At 34.2% G+C, this 17,938-nt stretch overlaps 1 protein-coding gene across 1 annotated transcript; it reads left to right on the top strand.

Moving 5' to 3' along the window:
* Nucleotides 1-7,817: 7,817 nt before the first annotated feature.
* Nucleotides 7,818-17,204, top strand: LOC133202166 (uncharacterized). The gene is made up of 4 exons (XM_061337939.1): nt 7,818-7,879; nt 15,796-16,242; nt 16,376-16,591; nt 16,926-17,204. The coding sequence occupies exons 2-4, from the start codon at nt 15,796-15,798 to the stop codon at nt 17,202-17,204; spliced, it is 942 nt and encodes a 313-aa protein (XP_061193923.1). The 5' UTR covers nt 7,818-7,879.
* Nucleotides 17,205-17,938: the final 734 nt, after the last annotated feature.

The following is a 17,938-nucleotide window of genomic DNA, read 5'->3' as shown; positions in this document are numbered from 1 at the left end:
TGAGAATTGATAATTAAAGCACCTGAAATCATTTTCTCTGTGTAATTTTAAATTGCATTATTGGTAAATGGCAAAAAGCAATCAAATCACTTCTCTTATTCTTGAAATATTATTATATAAAATGATTGTTTCCTTCAACAGCCTAAATATCAGGGTTGGTAAATTGGTACTCTTTCAGATAATTTGTAAATGCATAACTCTAGCTTATAACGTTTAAACTTTATTACTGACCTATATTTAAATGCATGTGAGGGTTATTTCTTTGGATAAACCATATATTTAAAAGTGGAAAATCTTTCGAAATCAACTGAGGGCCGGTGTCGTATAGTGAGACTTCTCCCATAGTGAGACTTCCCCCGGAAGGCTGGCTATATAGTGAGATATCCCCCGGGAAGACTGGCTATATAGTGAAACTTCCTCCCGGAAGATCGACTGGCAATGGAGTGAGACTTCTCCCGGGGAGGTCTCACTATATAGCCTGTCTTTCCCCCTTTCATAGTGAGACTTCCCCTCAAATGTAGTTTCCGGAATATCTTATTTCATTGTAAAACAATATTTTTCAGTATATGAATAAAAGTTCTTCATTAATTAATAATTAAAACATCTTAATAGTTTTTGAACAGTTTGTTAGCCAAAAAGAATTTTGGGATGATATGTACATGTATATTGATGTGAGATAACTGAATGAAAAATGTACGTTTTTGTTACAAGTATACATCTTTCTTTACTACATTGTGTTTATTGCATTCTCCATGAAGGTTAACATAAGCAAATTCCAAGAGTCCACGAGTAATGATCTCCTAAATGTTAAATGTATTTCTTTTGATAAGAATCATTTTGGAACGATTGATTTACTGTGCACAATAAATTTTATGCGCACTTCTATATTTATTCATTATCTATTTTATAAGATCATTATCAAAATGCAAATATACATACATCGTCGATGTAAATAAAATACAACTGAACATGGAAGGGGGAAGCCTCACTATGGTCGTTTAAGGGGGAAGGCTCACTATATAGTAATTCCCCCCCTACGGGGAGTCTTACTATATATAGCCAGATTTCCGGGGGGGGGGGGGGGGGTCTCACCATATTAGACCATACTAATTCAGGTTAGCTAGGAACGCTAAGGTTTTACCCATCTTCTTGTATAACAATTGTTTACAAATTTTACGAATACTGCTCGGTGGTTACATTTTAAACACATATACCAAAACAATATTTGAAATTACTGTTGCAAATGTTCACTGAAAGGCAGCTTGTCTCTCCCTTCCCCACATTTTTTTGTTGCAGCATATTCACCCCCCCCCCCCTCCCATGTGTTTTTCGAGAAAGTCAAAAAGTTTAAATCTTCCCTCCCCATCCACGAAATAAGAATTTCGAGTTTGAACACCCCCTTTTTTTCCTAGTGTAAGATTATTCAGGTAAGTTGTAATTTTTTTTTCTGACTACCCCCCTTTTTTCGGAAAAAAGTCCTTCTGCTTGTAATCGCTGAGGAAAAAAATGTTACATTCCACTGTCTATTGATGAAGCCAAAGAGATGACATTTCAGGTTTTCTGGAAAGCCAAACTTGTACTGATATTATGATGGTAATATTTCATTTTATCAATCAACAAAACTGGTTTTTCCTTTATATATAGACTCCATAAATTAAAAGTGAAATAAAATGCACATCTGAAACATTTTTATGGATATTGTATTTGCCATTAAAAATGTATGAGAGACATAAATATCATATATGTAATGATTTATGACAGACCTAATAATCGCCGAAATATGGCTGAAATATTGCCGACTCGACGTTAAAAAATAATAATCAATCAATCAATTCGCTTTATTACGTAAGACATACATCTTATTGTATACAACATAAATTTATAACATATAAACAGTAAGGCATAGCGCAGGTTTTTTTTTTAACAGCATAATAATTATACAATCAGTTTAATGGTGGAGAATGTACAAACCATTTTATTTAAATGTGTTTATAAGACAGTGAGACATTCATTACGTAAATTAAAAGCATGGTACAGAAACTTTCCCAAATTACAAATGTCCTTAACATTGTGTGCACATAACAACTGTATGAATTTGAACATAGATGGTTTTTCCCAGTAAAATTTTTTAATATATTTTGCTCGTAAATCCCTATATCGTGGACATTTTAAAACAAAATGGAATTCGTCTTCAATTTCACATCTACATAATTCGCATATTCGATTTTCGCGTAATATATTTTTATGGCGTCCACTTTCTATAGCTAAATTATGTGATGACAGTCTTATCCTGCTAATTTGCTTTTTATAAATGGAAGGAATAGGTTTTACCAAATAATATTGCAGTGTGAAGTGGTCAATAATATTCTTAAATAACATACATCTAGATGAACTATTGATATCTGCAAGGAGATTCTGTACATAGGTGTCAATAATTCTTTGCTTTATAATCAAGAAATGGCTGTTATAACAAATTCTTTCTTGGTCAGTCCACATGTAACCTAACCCAATTTCGAATAATTTATCTTTAATACTGGAAGCCCAGTTCGTGAGCTTGTTCATTGGTTGTTCAATTTCCTTTTCAATTTCAATCAATCATACCAAATTATTTTAACTTTTCTTCCATCAACTTTCATTATCTTTGTGGTAATATACCATTCTCACACATATGATGTGTATGTCTCCTAGTCTATTTGATATTAAAGAGCATAGTTTTTATACGAATATTTCTTAAACTAGACAGCCAACTGAAAAAAAATGAAGATACAAGGGTATCTTCAATCTGTTAAAGTCAATATTTTGGACTCTCTTTGACCATCAAGTAAATCAATTTTGGATTATAAAAGTCTCCAAAAACTTAGAATTTTAATTACATTTTTTAATTTAATTTGAACACTTGAATGGTGATTGTGTAGTAACATACAATATCAACTGGACTCCAACCGAACCCCGGGTTTCCCTAACAAAAAAATCACTATTGTTAACTATAGTGATAACTTTGACACTATGAACACTTTGATTTACTATAGTGATAACATTACACTTTGATTTACTATAGTGATTACTTTGAAAACTTTGATTTACTATAGTGATCACTATGACACTATAGTGATCACTTTGAAAACTTTGATTTACTATAATGATCACTTTGACACTATAGTGATTACTTTGAAAACTTTGATTTACTATAGTGATCACTATGACACTATAGTGATCACTTTGAAAACTTTGATTTACTATAATGATCACTTTGATTTACTATGGTTAACTATAGTTATTTTTTTTGTTAGGGTTGCTTTTGGGTTTGCTAGGGCTGACCACGAGCAAAACCAGAGCGCTCCCAAAGCACACCCGAGTCGGATTCAGAGCAAACGCTGATAACAAACCCCAATTTCAGAAGCGCAATCAGAAAGCGAACCTGGTTTTCGTTTTTACGTAACAGAGATGTCTATCAAGATTACACGTTGATCAATTAGTGCGTTGACCAAACAGCATGCCTAGTGGCATTTGATGTAAATCAAAAGAACTGTACACATACAGATGTAAGTGTATAAGAAATGTGTACATATATTATATACATTTTAAATTTACTTTTATCTATGTAATTATTATGTATAAATAATAATTCTCAAGAAAACATTAACTGTTCAGATCGTAATTCTTTTTTCATATTTTTTTCTTTTAAAAATCAAATTAAACATGTACATACATTTGAATCGTGCATTGTGTAAATTTACCAGACAGGTTTTGTGGAAATAATGCATGTAATTCCAATGGTGATAATTACCATAAAACGTTTCTGTTTTTATTTTCTATTATATTTTATTTATTAAGAAGCCATTCTTGATTTAATTATTATTTGTCAAGTATTTATTTCATTTTGTATTTTCCATTCATTTTTATTACAATTTTTTTCGTCTTCGAGGGCCATTCAAAACTGGTTACTTCCATCTATATACATATAAGTAATTCAGAAAAAAATCATTAGATTTATAATAATTTGCAATTTGTATTAATTTGTGTAATCTTTACAAAAATACATAACATGTATTCTGAGCCCAACATATTATTTTCGTTATGTTGAAATGTACAGTCTTAAATTTCTAAGGCTAATTTTATTTATAAAAGAATCCTAAATTATCTTAAGTTATCAATAACTTAATTATAAACTTTTTGATTGTATAAAAGATTATCAATCATCATTATGTATCTATATCATCAACCTATTGTTAGTTTAGGCTATTTTAGGATGCAAAGAGCATTGACGGTGTCGTGTTGTTCTTTAAACCGAAACTGGTTTGAAGGATATATCCGGTTACCATGGTCATGGTGTACCTATTAAGTACAAACCCCCCTTACATTCAAACTTTTTATACCCCTACCCTGTCCAAAACCCTTAGGTTACATATGCCTGATCTGGGTATGGTGTTTGGAACGTGTAAAATTGTACCACCCGGTTAGAACATTGCATTGAACAGTCAAAAAAGGAACCAAGAACAAAACAAAGATTGGCAGGTGCAATGAAATAGTTTTGTTACATGTAAGAGCGAGGGTGTGTGTGTAGAAAATGTATAATGCTATGTATTTTCATTGAATACGTAGATCAAACTGGTATATTTATAATATCTCTAAATATATTTATAGTTGCATGACTTATATGAGTCAGTATTAAAAGCACATACATGGTAACCCGAAATTCGATTAAAGATGAGGTACATATGCAAAAACACTCACACCACAAACTAGAGTGTTCCAAATAGCGCATATGTCGCCTGCGTTATAGCTTCACTTAAAATGAAAATTAATCTAAGAGTGGTAAGCTTTCTATTTACTGTAAGCACGATAATTCTTGCAAAGAAAAAAAATGGTATCCGTGCATGAATACTATAAAATTGTAGTAGAGTCTGACAATCAAAGAAAATATGGCTCCCTAACCCGTAATTTAAAAAAAAAAGTTGAGGGGATGCACCTCTCCCCCCTAATCTCAGCGAGATCCGTAGAGACTAAAAATCTTGGTCTGGTGTCTCTACGGATCTCAGACCAGTGTCATATTATCTCATTTGGGGTTTCGTGCCCGGACTTTGACCACTTGTTTCGATTAATACGGGCTAAAATAAATCAGCTGTCCGCTTCAACTTTTTGCTTTGGACAGCCTTTTAATTCCCTATCACCATAAAACTTTCATTTCGGTTTAAATCCATCAATATATACAGTTGTTGATTTTTCACAGCAATAAGCTATTCGTTTAAACCTCCGATACTGAAGAGTTCCAGCAATAGTCTGCTTCAAATACTTCGTTCTACTACTATCTCCTATAGAAATGATACATAGTACAAAGTATTTGAAGCAGACTTTTGCTGGAACTCTTCAGCATCGGCCCTTGTCCCCCATCCCCCCTTCTGCTACGTGCCTTTTTAAGATGCCTGAAATGCAAGAGAAAATACAAAACATTTCGTAAATTTCTACTTTTAAAGTCTGAGGAAGAGTTGCATATGGTGTGATTGTTGTTTTGCCTGCAGAACAGAGTGGCACTTAGGGATGACTTTACCTGGGGTCTGTCTGTCTGTCCGTCTGTACGTCTGTTACAATCTTTATCTTGAGAACGGTAAGAGGTAGGAATATGATATTTTGCAAATATATTGTTTGGCACTATGGCTTTTGTAAATTACTATGGTTACCCTCCTCGTGTCCCTTGACCTTGACCTTTGACCAGCTTTTCAAAATAGTTCATTGTGCCAATATACAGCATTTTGACATTTAGAAGGTAAGGCTATGCCATATAGCATGTGCACTGTTTGTAATCAGAGAATATAAGAAATACCAGCATTACAATCCACATGACCTTAGATCTTAGACCTCATTTGCAAATAAATTCCCACGGCAGTTTAAATCAAGTTTTGCCGTTTGAATTTTAAGAGCCAGGATTTTGATTATTACTTTTTATTCATGTTTATGAGTTCATGATACTGTCCTTTGAAACTGTATGATATTCACTTAACACAAAATGGATCGTGTAAGCTGACAATTGTAGTAAAGACAGACTGAAATCTCTTTTGGAGGATTGTAAGAAACACGCATTAATAAGATGATAAATAGTTATTTCAATAATTTCAATTTAACATAGCTTTTTACTATTTGAAAATGTTCATTGAAAGGCCTGTTGACTCCCCAACTTTTTGTTGCAGTAGAGTCAAATAAGGGTATGTAGTAGTGTATGAAAAAAATGGTACTAAAAGAAGCTTGATCCTACCCCCCCCCCCCCCCACACACACACACACACACGCACACACAAACACACACACACACAGAACAGGATTTTTGAGTTTTGAAATTTTCCCTTTTTTTTTTTTGCTTGTCAGGTTTGATTTTTTGTCTGGCAGCCAACCCCAACCCCCTTTCCCCCACCACCACCACACTTTCAAAATGCTTCATCACTGATAAATTATTATTGTGTTTATTGCATTTAATTAAAAAGAACTAATTAGAATTTTGATTTCGTGCCGCTTACAATTGGTGCTCATATTCCTCGTTATTGTATTTAGTAGTTCTTTAAAGTCGGGGGTGTGGTGGTAAAACGGTCTGACTGTATTTGTTTTTAAATCACTCTCCCTCATACAGGAACAACAAAGTTTTGAAAATAATCGTAGAACATATTGTGAAATTATGGTAATTTTATTTATGTCCTCCTCTTGCCGCTTACGTGATCGTGTATGCACGTGCTTCTGATCGCCACCAAACAACATAGAACCATTCCTACTACGATATATTTGGAATATATAAAGTTCGGAACTCACAACGAAAGGTTAAAACGCATTGCGCTGGAATGAACCTAAGGTTGACCCCTAGCAAACGCACGGCGAATCCAGAACACACCCAAAGCGCACCAATCTTTTTAAATAGCGGACCCCGAGAAAATGCAACGCGAACCCGGGATTCGTTTTAAGGTTTCGCTTTGGTGTTCAATTGCGTCTAGTCGGTACTGTTTACTGAACTTTCAAGCAATGCTTTATTCACTTATTAATAGAAAGACTAAATCTAATTAAGCCCCTAAACATCCTTTGTTTATTTCTAGCATCACAAAAAGTTACTGTGTTTATTATTAACACCTATCAAAAACTTGCTTCTTCTCTCCTATTTTGGAATATTCTAATGGTTCTTCATTATAAAACGTTGTAGTAAAATGGCGGAAATTATTGATTAGACGGAGGCTATCAGCCTCCTCTATTACTATCGGTCAGCTTGCATATGACGTCGATAATGAACCGGAAAGATTTGGCAGACACCACCTAGCGGCGAAATTATGTCTATCATACTTTTTCAGTTTGATAAATATATAAATATGCAACATTTAAAAAAAAATTAATTTCGGTTATTTCGTCATCTACTGTGCTTAGAATAAGAATTTTATATTCTATACTCGCCCTTTTCCGTCACCGTTGAAATGGCTGAGTAATTACGATTGTTCTATAAATATGTCACTCGGATCACCTTGGCTTATTCCATATAGATATAGGGTATGGTTTGCCGAATGATGAATATGTATGAGAATAATGAATAATGATGATGTTTGGGGTTTACATGCAGGGTAGTCAGTTAAAGAAATAGTTCAAATTGTTTATGTTATTAATTGCATCAATAATGAAAGTATATGGTAAAACGTTACATAAATATTGTGTATGTATATTTTTTATGCTAAATAGTGGAACATGGACTAATAAAAAGAGATAGATATTGTTTCATAACAATGCGGATGAATAAACAAAAATAGTGCGTAGCGTCATTCAGGAAAATTTGCAGGAAGAATCCAGAGGCATTCAAGCAAAGAAACGTCAACAAACACAGTTTTCCACGTTATCCAGTGTGTTCTCAAAAGACAAAGGTAAAGAATACTTAATTATTGTATTGTTAAATATTCACCACAGTCTTGGCTCTGAAACGTCAACAAACACAGTATTCCACGTTATCCAGTGTAGAGTGTTCTCAAAAGACAAAGGTAAAGAATACTTAATTATTGTATTATTAAATTTTCACCACAGTCTTGGCTCTCTCTGTCAATGTAAACTATTTATGTTGGTGTAGACCAGTTTATTCACCAGCTGTAACGTTAGATCCTTTAATCTGAGCACGTGGATACTTACGATTTGACACTGTTTAGATCTAATCATTTTTTTCAGAAGTTTGTCAGTTTTCTCACAACATCTGCTTATCATGTCTTAGATGTCACTTGTTTAGAAATATTTCTCACTTATTTTAGTTAATACTGTGAAAAATTAAGCTTGAGAAAATTTTGTGAAAACATTGCTTGACTACTGAGATGAAGCATGAGAAAAGCTTGAGATGAGGATAAAAATTGTTGAATTGAAATAGAGAAAAAAATAAGAAAAGTGTACAGAAGTGTGAATTGAGATACTAATTGGAACATACAAAACATAAGGGAATGCTCAACCTATGAACCTCCAACCATGGTGAAGCTAACATAATAATTGTGAATATTGTGAGTTTCACATTTTCTCAGGACACATCTTCAAGACTAAGATAATATAAACTTGTCAATAATTATGTAACCATTATCAATAAGTAGAATTCACAAATTTGAAATTAACTGCTACTGAATTTAGTTGAATTCATAATTCTGAAATTTAAGCCACTAAATCCTTTGCTCAAAGTTGTTCAAATAAGAATTGAACACTTCATCACAACAAAGAGTAAATATTGTTTAAAAACTGAATTCACTTTTAGTAAATCCTAATTTAATACACTTTGGATTTGAAATTTAAGGAATATTGCAACCACACAGTGTTTGAAATTTCACAAAAATTGCCCGTCATGTTTGAATTTCCACAAAAATTGCCTGTAATGCACTAAAATGATTAACAATTCAAATTGTTGATAATTTGTTGCTTTTTTAAATATCTTACTTCAAAGGCACAAGAGGACCAATGCAAAAGTCTATGACTTTTTATTCCTTATACTTTGTAACCATGTAAGGCATTTATGATCTGTTTCTACATCTTTATGTATGTAAACAGGTGTGTTGAGAGAAGCTTTTGTTTTTTGGAACATTTTAGCTTATGATGTAATTAAAACATCAGTTATAAAGAATTTTGTTACTAGTAACAGTGAGTGTTAACAAGATATCAGAGTCAACAATGTACATATTTAATAAATGATCAATATAGAACGTTCAGTGACATGACATTCTCATCAGAAGAATTAGCAGCTCAAATCTAAAGATTATATACAATATGGAGCATCATCCAAGTCTTGCTTTGCCATCAAAGATCCTATGTGCAGATTATTCTCAAGGTGGATCCCATTTTCCATCAACATCAAGAGGCAAGCAATGTATGAGCAATTGCTTTATGTTTTTACTATTCACACAATTTGTAAAAGATGCACCTTCTTTGTCAAGACATGACTTGCATGCAATTTTGGAAGCTGGTGATATTTTATACACTTCCCTTCGTAAGTCAGATGAGTTTTTGCTGATATCAGAATTACCAAATCATGTCAAATTTAGAAAGAAATATTTTTCATCATATGTGAAAAAAACCTTTGTGGGTTGTATGGGTATTAGTAGCAGTTCAGGGATTGGTGTGTCACTTGAAACTTCTTTGAATAGGACTTTAGCAGCAACTGAAAATGCAATACTCATTTTCCATTCATCTGCAGTTGCTATTAAGCATCATGGTGGATATTATTATGTTTTTGATTCCCACAATAGGGGTAAAAATGGCCTTTGTGATCCTGAAGGAAAATGTGTTGTTTCAATGTTAACTTGCTTTCCAGCTTTATGCCAGTTTTTGAGAAATCTTTGCCAATCTTTATCAGCAATTGAACTTCATAAAGTTCAATATGAAAGTTGTGCAATAACATTAAGAGAATTGTGTTCCAGGCCTCATAAACCAATTGTAAATATTAATGAAGATAGGAGGAGTTTTCTTTTGAATACCACTGGCATTGCATCGCAGTTGGTGGAAGATGTTACTTTAGGAAAGAGAGTTCATGAAAGCCTTGAAAGTGAACATTCAACAGCCAAAAAAATTTGTTGTAAAATGAAGGAGGATATTAATGAAAAGGGTGTTTCATGTATTTCAGATCTACAATTATTAGAAAACAAATCAGACTCTAACAGAATAAACAAGGCAATAGAAAATAAATCAGAAAGTGATAAGGGAAACAAATTGAATAAACAAGTTCATTCTGCCATTGCTAACTTTAAAAATTTTGTTGCAAATGGTCCGTCATATATTTGTTCCTGCTGCACTCAGACATGGTTTAGGGAAAGCGTCTTTAAAACTGAATCTTTGCACTCCTCAGTGTTTGCTAGGGCATATTTACTGAACATAAAAAGTGCTGAAAAAACTGAGTGGGTTTGTTTGACATGCTATCGGCATTTGAAACGGGGGAAAGTTCCAGCTTGCTCAGTTCAGAATGGTTTTGGTTTTCCAGAAAGACCACCACAGTTAGATATAACAGAAATGGAAGAGCGCCTGATAAGTCCACGAATCCCTTTCATGCAAATAATGGAAAAACCGCGAGGTGGCCAAAAAAGTTTGCGTGGAAATGTCGTTAATGTTCCGTCTGATGTTAGTGAGACAGTGAAATGTTTACCAAGAATGTTTGCAGAAACTGAGACCATTCAGGTTAAATTGAAGCGCAAAAATGCATTCAAACATCATGTATTACATGAGCCTGTGAGACCAAATAAATGCCTTGATGCCCTACAGTGGCTAATTGAGAACAGCAAGCTGTTTAGGAGTGAAGGGATAACAATCAATGCCAGTTGGAATATCACAGAAGAACAGAAAGAGTGGTATGATTTAAACAGGGAACAGACAGAGGACAGTTCTGAAGAAATAGTCATGAGTGTAGAGGAAGAATGCACAGACAACTGGACAGAGGATCCAAACTTTCACACTAGATTAACTGGTAATACAGATACACTGATGTATCCTACTGATGTAAGGTCTCTCTGCAGAAATTTTTCTTTTGCGCCTGGTGAAAATCAAATCCCCCTAGGTTTATATCAGGATCCACATGCTGAATATCTAGCTTTTCCTACAATATTTTGTGGTCAGAATCGTCCATCTAACAAAGACAGGTTAGTTCCAGTCACATATAGTACCATATGTAAGTGGGAGTTGAGATCAAAAGACAGGAGAGTAGCTTGCTCAATGCCAAATTTGTTTTTCAAATTAAAAAAGATACAGGTAAAACAAATTCAAGACAAAGTAATTCTTGCCATGAGAAAGTGCCAAAAAGATGGCAAGAAGATAACAGCTAAGCAAGTTTTGAACCCTGCTGCTTTTGACAATATTGTACGATTAAATGAAGGTTATAGGGTTCTACGGACATTGAGAGGATCCCCTGCATACTGGGAAAGTGCTAAAAAGGATGTTTTTGCCATGATAAGACAATTGGGAATACCAACGTGGTTTTGTTCATTTTCAGCTGCAGAAACAAGATGGACTAGTCTGCTAAAAATTCTGAGTACATTACTGAACAAAACAGAATTATCTGATGAACAAATCTCTGAGCTCTCTTGGACAGATAAATGTGAGCTTATAAAGAAAGATCCAGTGACTTGCTCAAGGTATTTCCATCACAGGTTCCAGATATTCATGCAAAGAATCTTGAAAAGCAGTTTGAATCCGCTTGGGAAAATTGTTGATTTCTTTTTCCGTGTAGAATTCCAGCAAAGAGGTTCTCCACATATCCACATGCTCTTGTGGATTGAAAATGCCCCTATTTATGGAGAAATGACAAAAACAGACATAGAGGCTTTTATCGACAAGCATTGCACATGTTCAAAGAATGATGAAATACCAGAACTGATCAATTATCAAACACATAGACATGCTCATACATGTAAAAAGAGGGGAAAAAATGTCTGCCGATTTAACTTTCCTTTGCCACCAATGCCACAAACAAAGATTTTGGAACCCCTTGATGACAAGGAATTCGAAGAAAATACTCAAGTACAGCAGGATTATCTTAAGATTTTTGAATATTTAAATGAAATCAAACTAGGGGAAGAAATCACTTTTGAAAATTTCCTAAAGGAACTAGGAATGACATTTGAATCCTACGAAATGGCTATCAGGTCAAGTTTGAAATCAGCAAAAGTATTCCTGCAGCGTAATGTGTCAGACATAAGAATTAATTCATACAATGAAGTTTTATTAAGAGCTTGGGAAGCTAACATTGATGTCCAATTTGTGCTTGATGGATATGCTTGTGCAGCATACATAGTCTCGTATATTTCAAAATCACAGAGAGGAATGTCCAATTTGCTACATGAAGCTTGTGAAGAAGCAAGGAATGGAAACATGTCCTTAAAACAGCAAGTAAGGAAGATTGGAAACAAATTTCTCACACATGTGGAAATATGTGCACAGGAGGCAACATATCTAATATTGCAAATGCCTCTGCGTAATAGTAGCAGAAGTGTTGTATTTGTCAATACTAATGAACCAAAACAAAGAACATTTTTACTTAAACCGATGGAATCCTTCAGGAACTACCAGATAATTCCACTGATATTGAGTCGGACAACTCAATTAAACGTTATCAAAGAAGACCAAAGTCACTACAAAATTGCTGCTTAGCAGACTTCATCTCAAAGTTTGATGTAATTTTTCCTGCAAAAGATAAAGGGCAACAACACATTGACTTACACCTATTGCCAGAGGATGAAAGAGAGGAAATAAATGAAGATGACATTTTTCAAGAAACAGATACTGCTGAAAATAACTACGAAAAAGAGTATCAAATGAAAGATGGTTCAATACTGAGGCAGCGAAAAACACAGAAGATCATAAGATATGTGAGATTTAACAGGGAACAGGACCCAGAAAATTACTTCAGAGAACAACTGATGCTGTTTTTACCATGGAGAAATGAAGACCATGACTTAATGGGGAACTTTGCCACTTATGAGTTGTGTTTCTTTCACAATCAAGAGACCATAAAAAAGAACAAGAAACAGTATGAGGCTGATAAAGGAATAACAGATGTTGTAGAAAATGATATGCATCATATGTCAGTTGATGGTAATCATGTTGTTTCAGCAGAAATTCAACATCAAGAGGAACTTGACTTACAACAGGATGTTGAAGTATGCGAAACACACGGATGTTTCAATCCACAATTTATGGGAGCAGAATATGATATAGGCACAGATCTGGGAATCACAAGGAAGCAAATTGAGACAAATGATGTAGTATTGCATCAAATGACTGACACTGAATATAAGAATAAAGTACGGTCTTTAAATGAGGATCAAAAATTATTCTTCTACCATGTACTTCATAAGGTGAAAATGGAAAATTTTCCATTCTATAACTTTTTGACAGGAGGTGCAGGTGTTGGTAAAAGTTTGTTGACAACATGCCTTTATCAAGCCATCACACGATACTATGCAAAACAGCCAGGAGAAAATCTTGATGAAATAAAAACTGTTCTGTGTGCTCCAACAGGTAAAGCTGCATATAACATAGGAGGACAAACCATTCATTCCTTGTTCTGTATCCCTGCAAATCAAAACCTGTGTTATAAACCTCTTGATGCACAACAGCTAGATACAATAAGAGTAAAGTTTCGCAGCCTGAAAATAATTTTTATTGATGAAATATCAATGGTTGGCAATAAAATGTTCAATTTCATTAATTTACGACTCCAAGAAATCTTTGCAAGAAATATTCCTTTTGGAGGGTTAAGTATCATAGCAATTGGTGACCTTTTTCAGCTAAAGCCGGTATTTGATGGATGGGTGTTTGAAAATCTTGATGATGGATATGGGCCACTTGCGATGAATCTTTGGAGTGAATTATTTCAGGTGTTTGAACTAAAAGAAATTATGCGACAAAAAGAAGACAAAGACTTTGCAGAACTACTGAACAGATTACGGGAGGGATTGCAGACAGAACAGGACATAGAGCAATTAAAAACACGCACGTCTTGCTTGAATGCATTGCAGAATGTCAATCTTGTTCCACATTTATTTACAACAAATGCTAAGGTAAATTGTCACAACATGAAAGCATATAATAGTGCTGCTATTGAAAACAAATGCACTGTTTCAGCAATAGACACAGTAGGTGGCGATGTAACCACAGATATGAAAAACAAAATTCTTGCACAGGTATCCGAAAACCCCTCAAAAACAATGGGATTGCATAAGGAACTTCATCTTGTGAAAGATTTGCCAGCAGAAATATGCACAAATCTAAATGTACAGGATGGACTAACTAATGGTAGCCCGTGTGTTGTAAAGAAATTGGATTTTAGAGTTCCTGGTTTCAAAAGATGTAGTATTGTGTGGACTTTGTTTGATGAACCAAGCATTGGGTCTGCCACTAGAATGAAATATGCCCATTTGTATACCAAAGATATTTGCAAATCTTGGACACCTATTGTTGAAATTTCACCAAAATTTACTGTAGGGCGTCATAAGTCCTGTTACGTTACAAGAAGGCAGTTTCCATTAAGGTTAGCCTGTGCCAAGACCATCCACAAAGCTCAAGGGTCAACTCTGAATGATGTAGTAGTAGATTTAGGGACAAGAAAAGAAGAACATATGCATTATGTTGCCTTAAGTAGAGTGCGCAAGATACAGAACTTGTTCATACTGTCTTTGAATGAACAGAAGATAGCAGTATCTGGCAACGTTATCAGTGAAATGCAGCGGTTGAGAGACAATGCTGTGTTGAGGACATGCTTACCAATATTGGGAAATATTGCATCAGATATGAAAATCATATATCAAAACTGCAGGTCCTTGCACCTTCACATGAAAGATGTCTATGCTGACAAAAATTTGATTTTAGGAAACATTATAGCATTCTCAGAATCTAGGCTTATGCATAGAGACAGAGATGAAGATTTTCAGTTGCCTGGTTTCAACATGTATCGTTTTGATGCAGATGTTTCAAATGAATTAGAACGCCCATGCACTGGAATGGTGCTATATTCCCAAATTGAGTTGAATAACCCAAGAAATTTTATTTTATGTGGCATAGAAACTGTAATTGTAACTTTAGATTACAAGGAATGTGCACTAAACCTTGTGTTTATTTACTGTCCCCCGAAAAAAGCAAGCATCTCTAATTTTTGCCAATACCTGATATCAATTATGCAGTTACATGAGGCAGACATTCCAATTTTGATCATGGGAGATACAAATATTGACTATTTTTCCCAAAAACAACTTTCCGCATTTATACAAAAAACAAAGCTGAGACAAATTATGCATAGTTATACAAGAGACTATGGAACATGCTTAGATCATATTTATACTACATATGTGTCGAATTCAGATGTTTCTTGTGCCACCTTAGAATCTTATTACTCGGACCACAAACCAATTATTGCTTATTTGCCTCTGAATTAATGGGAAACAATGATTTTTTCCTATACTGTTTCATGAAAATTTCATATTTATTGGCTTATAGAATAGATGTACACACTGATCATGGGTACTATTTTAAGAATTTCCATATTTCCCCTAGAATGTTAGTCTAAGACAGCTTTTCTTTACTTTTTTTCTTTTTCCTGTAGTGTTTCATTTTTGTAGTGTTTCATTTTATGTTTCATTGTGAGACATATTTATTCGGTAATTGTGCAATAACAGAACATAAAGTCTTCAGATTAAATTAGTATCCCATATAAAACTAAAGCAAAGGTTAATGTTATTAAAGTGGTTGTTTATTTTCAATCTACTGATTATTAATGACTTCATCTTGTATCAAATTTCTTGCCAGTTATCTATAAAAACATATTTTCTTAATTCAGATGCAAGAAAAATCTCTGAAAGAACTGAGTGAGGAAAGCAAAACCAAGGAGACGGTAACCTACCCACTGGGGAAGTTGGTTGTGAAAGTTGCTAAAGTTGGCCACACAGCAAAATTCACAGGGAGCAATGGAGTGCCAGGAAGCATGCTAAACTTTAGCATTGCTGATTCAACAGATGCAATGTTGGCTACTCTGAGTGATGAGACGCAATTTAACAAAATAAAGGAAGGAAGAACCCTTCAACTCAGGAACTTTCTGGTGAAAGGAAAGAGAGTAGTGCTTTCAGGGCACTCAAAAGTCATGAGTGCATCTGCTCTAGAACTGCCTGATGGACAAATTCAGAAGGCAACACTTCTCATCATGCCTCCATCTCCCTCCAAGACGCTGAGGGAAGCCATGGACTCCCCTCTGCGTGACATCGTAACTATTCAGGGCCAGATAATTCGGGTAAATATTAGAAGTTTGTTCCCTCTAGTAGTGCAGAAATTGAAAGCATTCATATTTTCCATTTACTCACATGTACATGTTTTGCTTTTATTTGAACATATTTCTATAATCTATTGTGTATATTATTTTTTAGGATGAAGCAGTTAAGTTTGTTCAAGTTGGGCAAAAGGAGACAAAAATTCGAACCATCACCTTAGAGGAACACGGAAACACAATGGAGGTAACACTCTGGAGGGATTTGGCAGAAAGCCAGCTTAAAGTGCAAGACTTCGTTGAAATTTGTCATTGTGTCGTGTCTGAGTGGCAAAAGAAGAAATCACTGAACACGACAAGGAACTCTTTAATCAAGGTAGCATACAAGTATTAAATAATGGAAAACTCAAGTTGAATATATATTTTTATGAATAAAAGGAAGCAATGTTGAAGCATCAACACCAGTATAATCGGTAAAATGTTTTAGTTCATGTTTTTGTTTAAAGCATATATAATTTTTGGAAATTGTGTATTTTCTTAGGTTCACTAATGGAAGGTAGTACATGTAGTATTGTTGTTCAGAATATAACTTGCTTGTTTTGTAAAGGATTGTCCTTAACATTGCTCAGTTCCTTTCTAGCAAATTATTAAAACTACCTTGCAAATTACAGTTAAATTCTGTAGCTTAAAATATCCATCATACTTTTCAGACTGTTGCTCCCCGTGAAGTTGATGTGACAGGCCAAGTAGAGGCTTTGGCGATACTTGAACAGGACGTGGAAATGTGTATCAGAGACGAGACGAAGGGTTTGAAAAATGTAAAATTTGATTTGGCTTTGCTGAAATTAGAGCTCAGTTTAAGAGAGGACGAAGGAAGTATGGAAACTGATGCAGATCTGGAAGAATTCTTGATCACGAAATTGCCGTTCAAGGTTCAAGTCAAATTGAGTGGATCAAATGTAAACTCTTTTGACATCCTTGAAATGTAAAGCTATGTTGTGGGTATAAATGACTCGCCTACTATTGTGTCAAAACACCAATGATTATAGAAGGTGTCTATTCTACTTGTTAAACTTCAAAGTTACTGCTATTTTTCATTCATTTGGTGTTTTTACAAATGCATGTGAATATTATTTCTATGTTTTTTTATCATCAGAGATTTACAAATTGTGAAACATACAAGTATTGTAATGATCCACTTTGGTATTTTCAATAGTAAATGTGTGGTAAATATATGTGCCATTTTTACAGATTACTCAGGAATTCACTTTTACATCTTGTCACCTGATATTGATCAAAACATGAAAATTTTTCATATCATTTCAAGGCTCCTGAACAGCAATTGTCACTTGCAGCAATGCTGACGGTAGGAAATGTTGCATTTAGATTGTTCCTTTGTATTTGTGTTACACATGTAGATAATTCCTTGATCTATGCTTTATGTACAGACAAAATTAAGAATGACACATTTTTTCAATTTTAAAATTCATTGCAAAGCTGTACTTCATTTTTTTTTTTACTTTTATAGAGAATTGTCTATTTTCCCTTTATATTATTTTTTCTTAGCATTTGAATGCTACAGCTTTTTGCCCTACATAATTGCTGTGACATTGCATGATGCTCAAGATATTTTGCGCTTGTGTACATAGAGCTTTTTTCCCTTGTCAGACTGAAGGCGATTCAATATTGTCAGCCTTTGATGTGTTAATATTAAAAACAGTAT

Source organism: Saccostrea echinata, unplaced genomic scaffold, assembly GCF_033153115.1.
Source record: "Saccostrea echinata isolate AGI-Se365-2 ecotype Australia unplaced genomic scaffold, CSIRO_AGI_Sech_v1 ptg000046l, whole genome shotgun sequence".
Lineage (NCBI taxonomy): Eukaryota > Metazoa > Mollusca > Bivalvia > Ostreida > Ostreidae > Saccostrea > Saccostrea echinata.
This window is presented reverse-complemented; position numbering and strand designations above follow the sequence as displayed.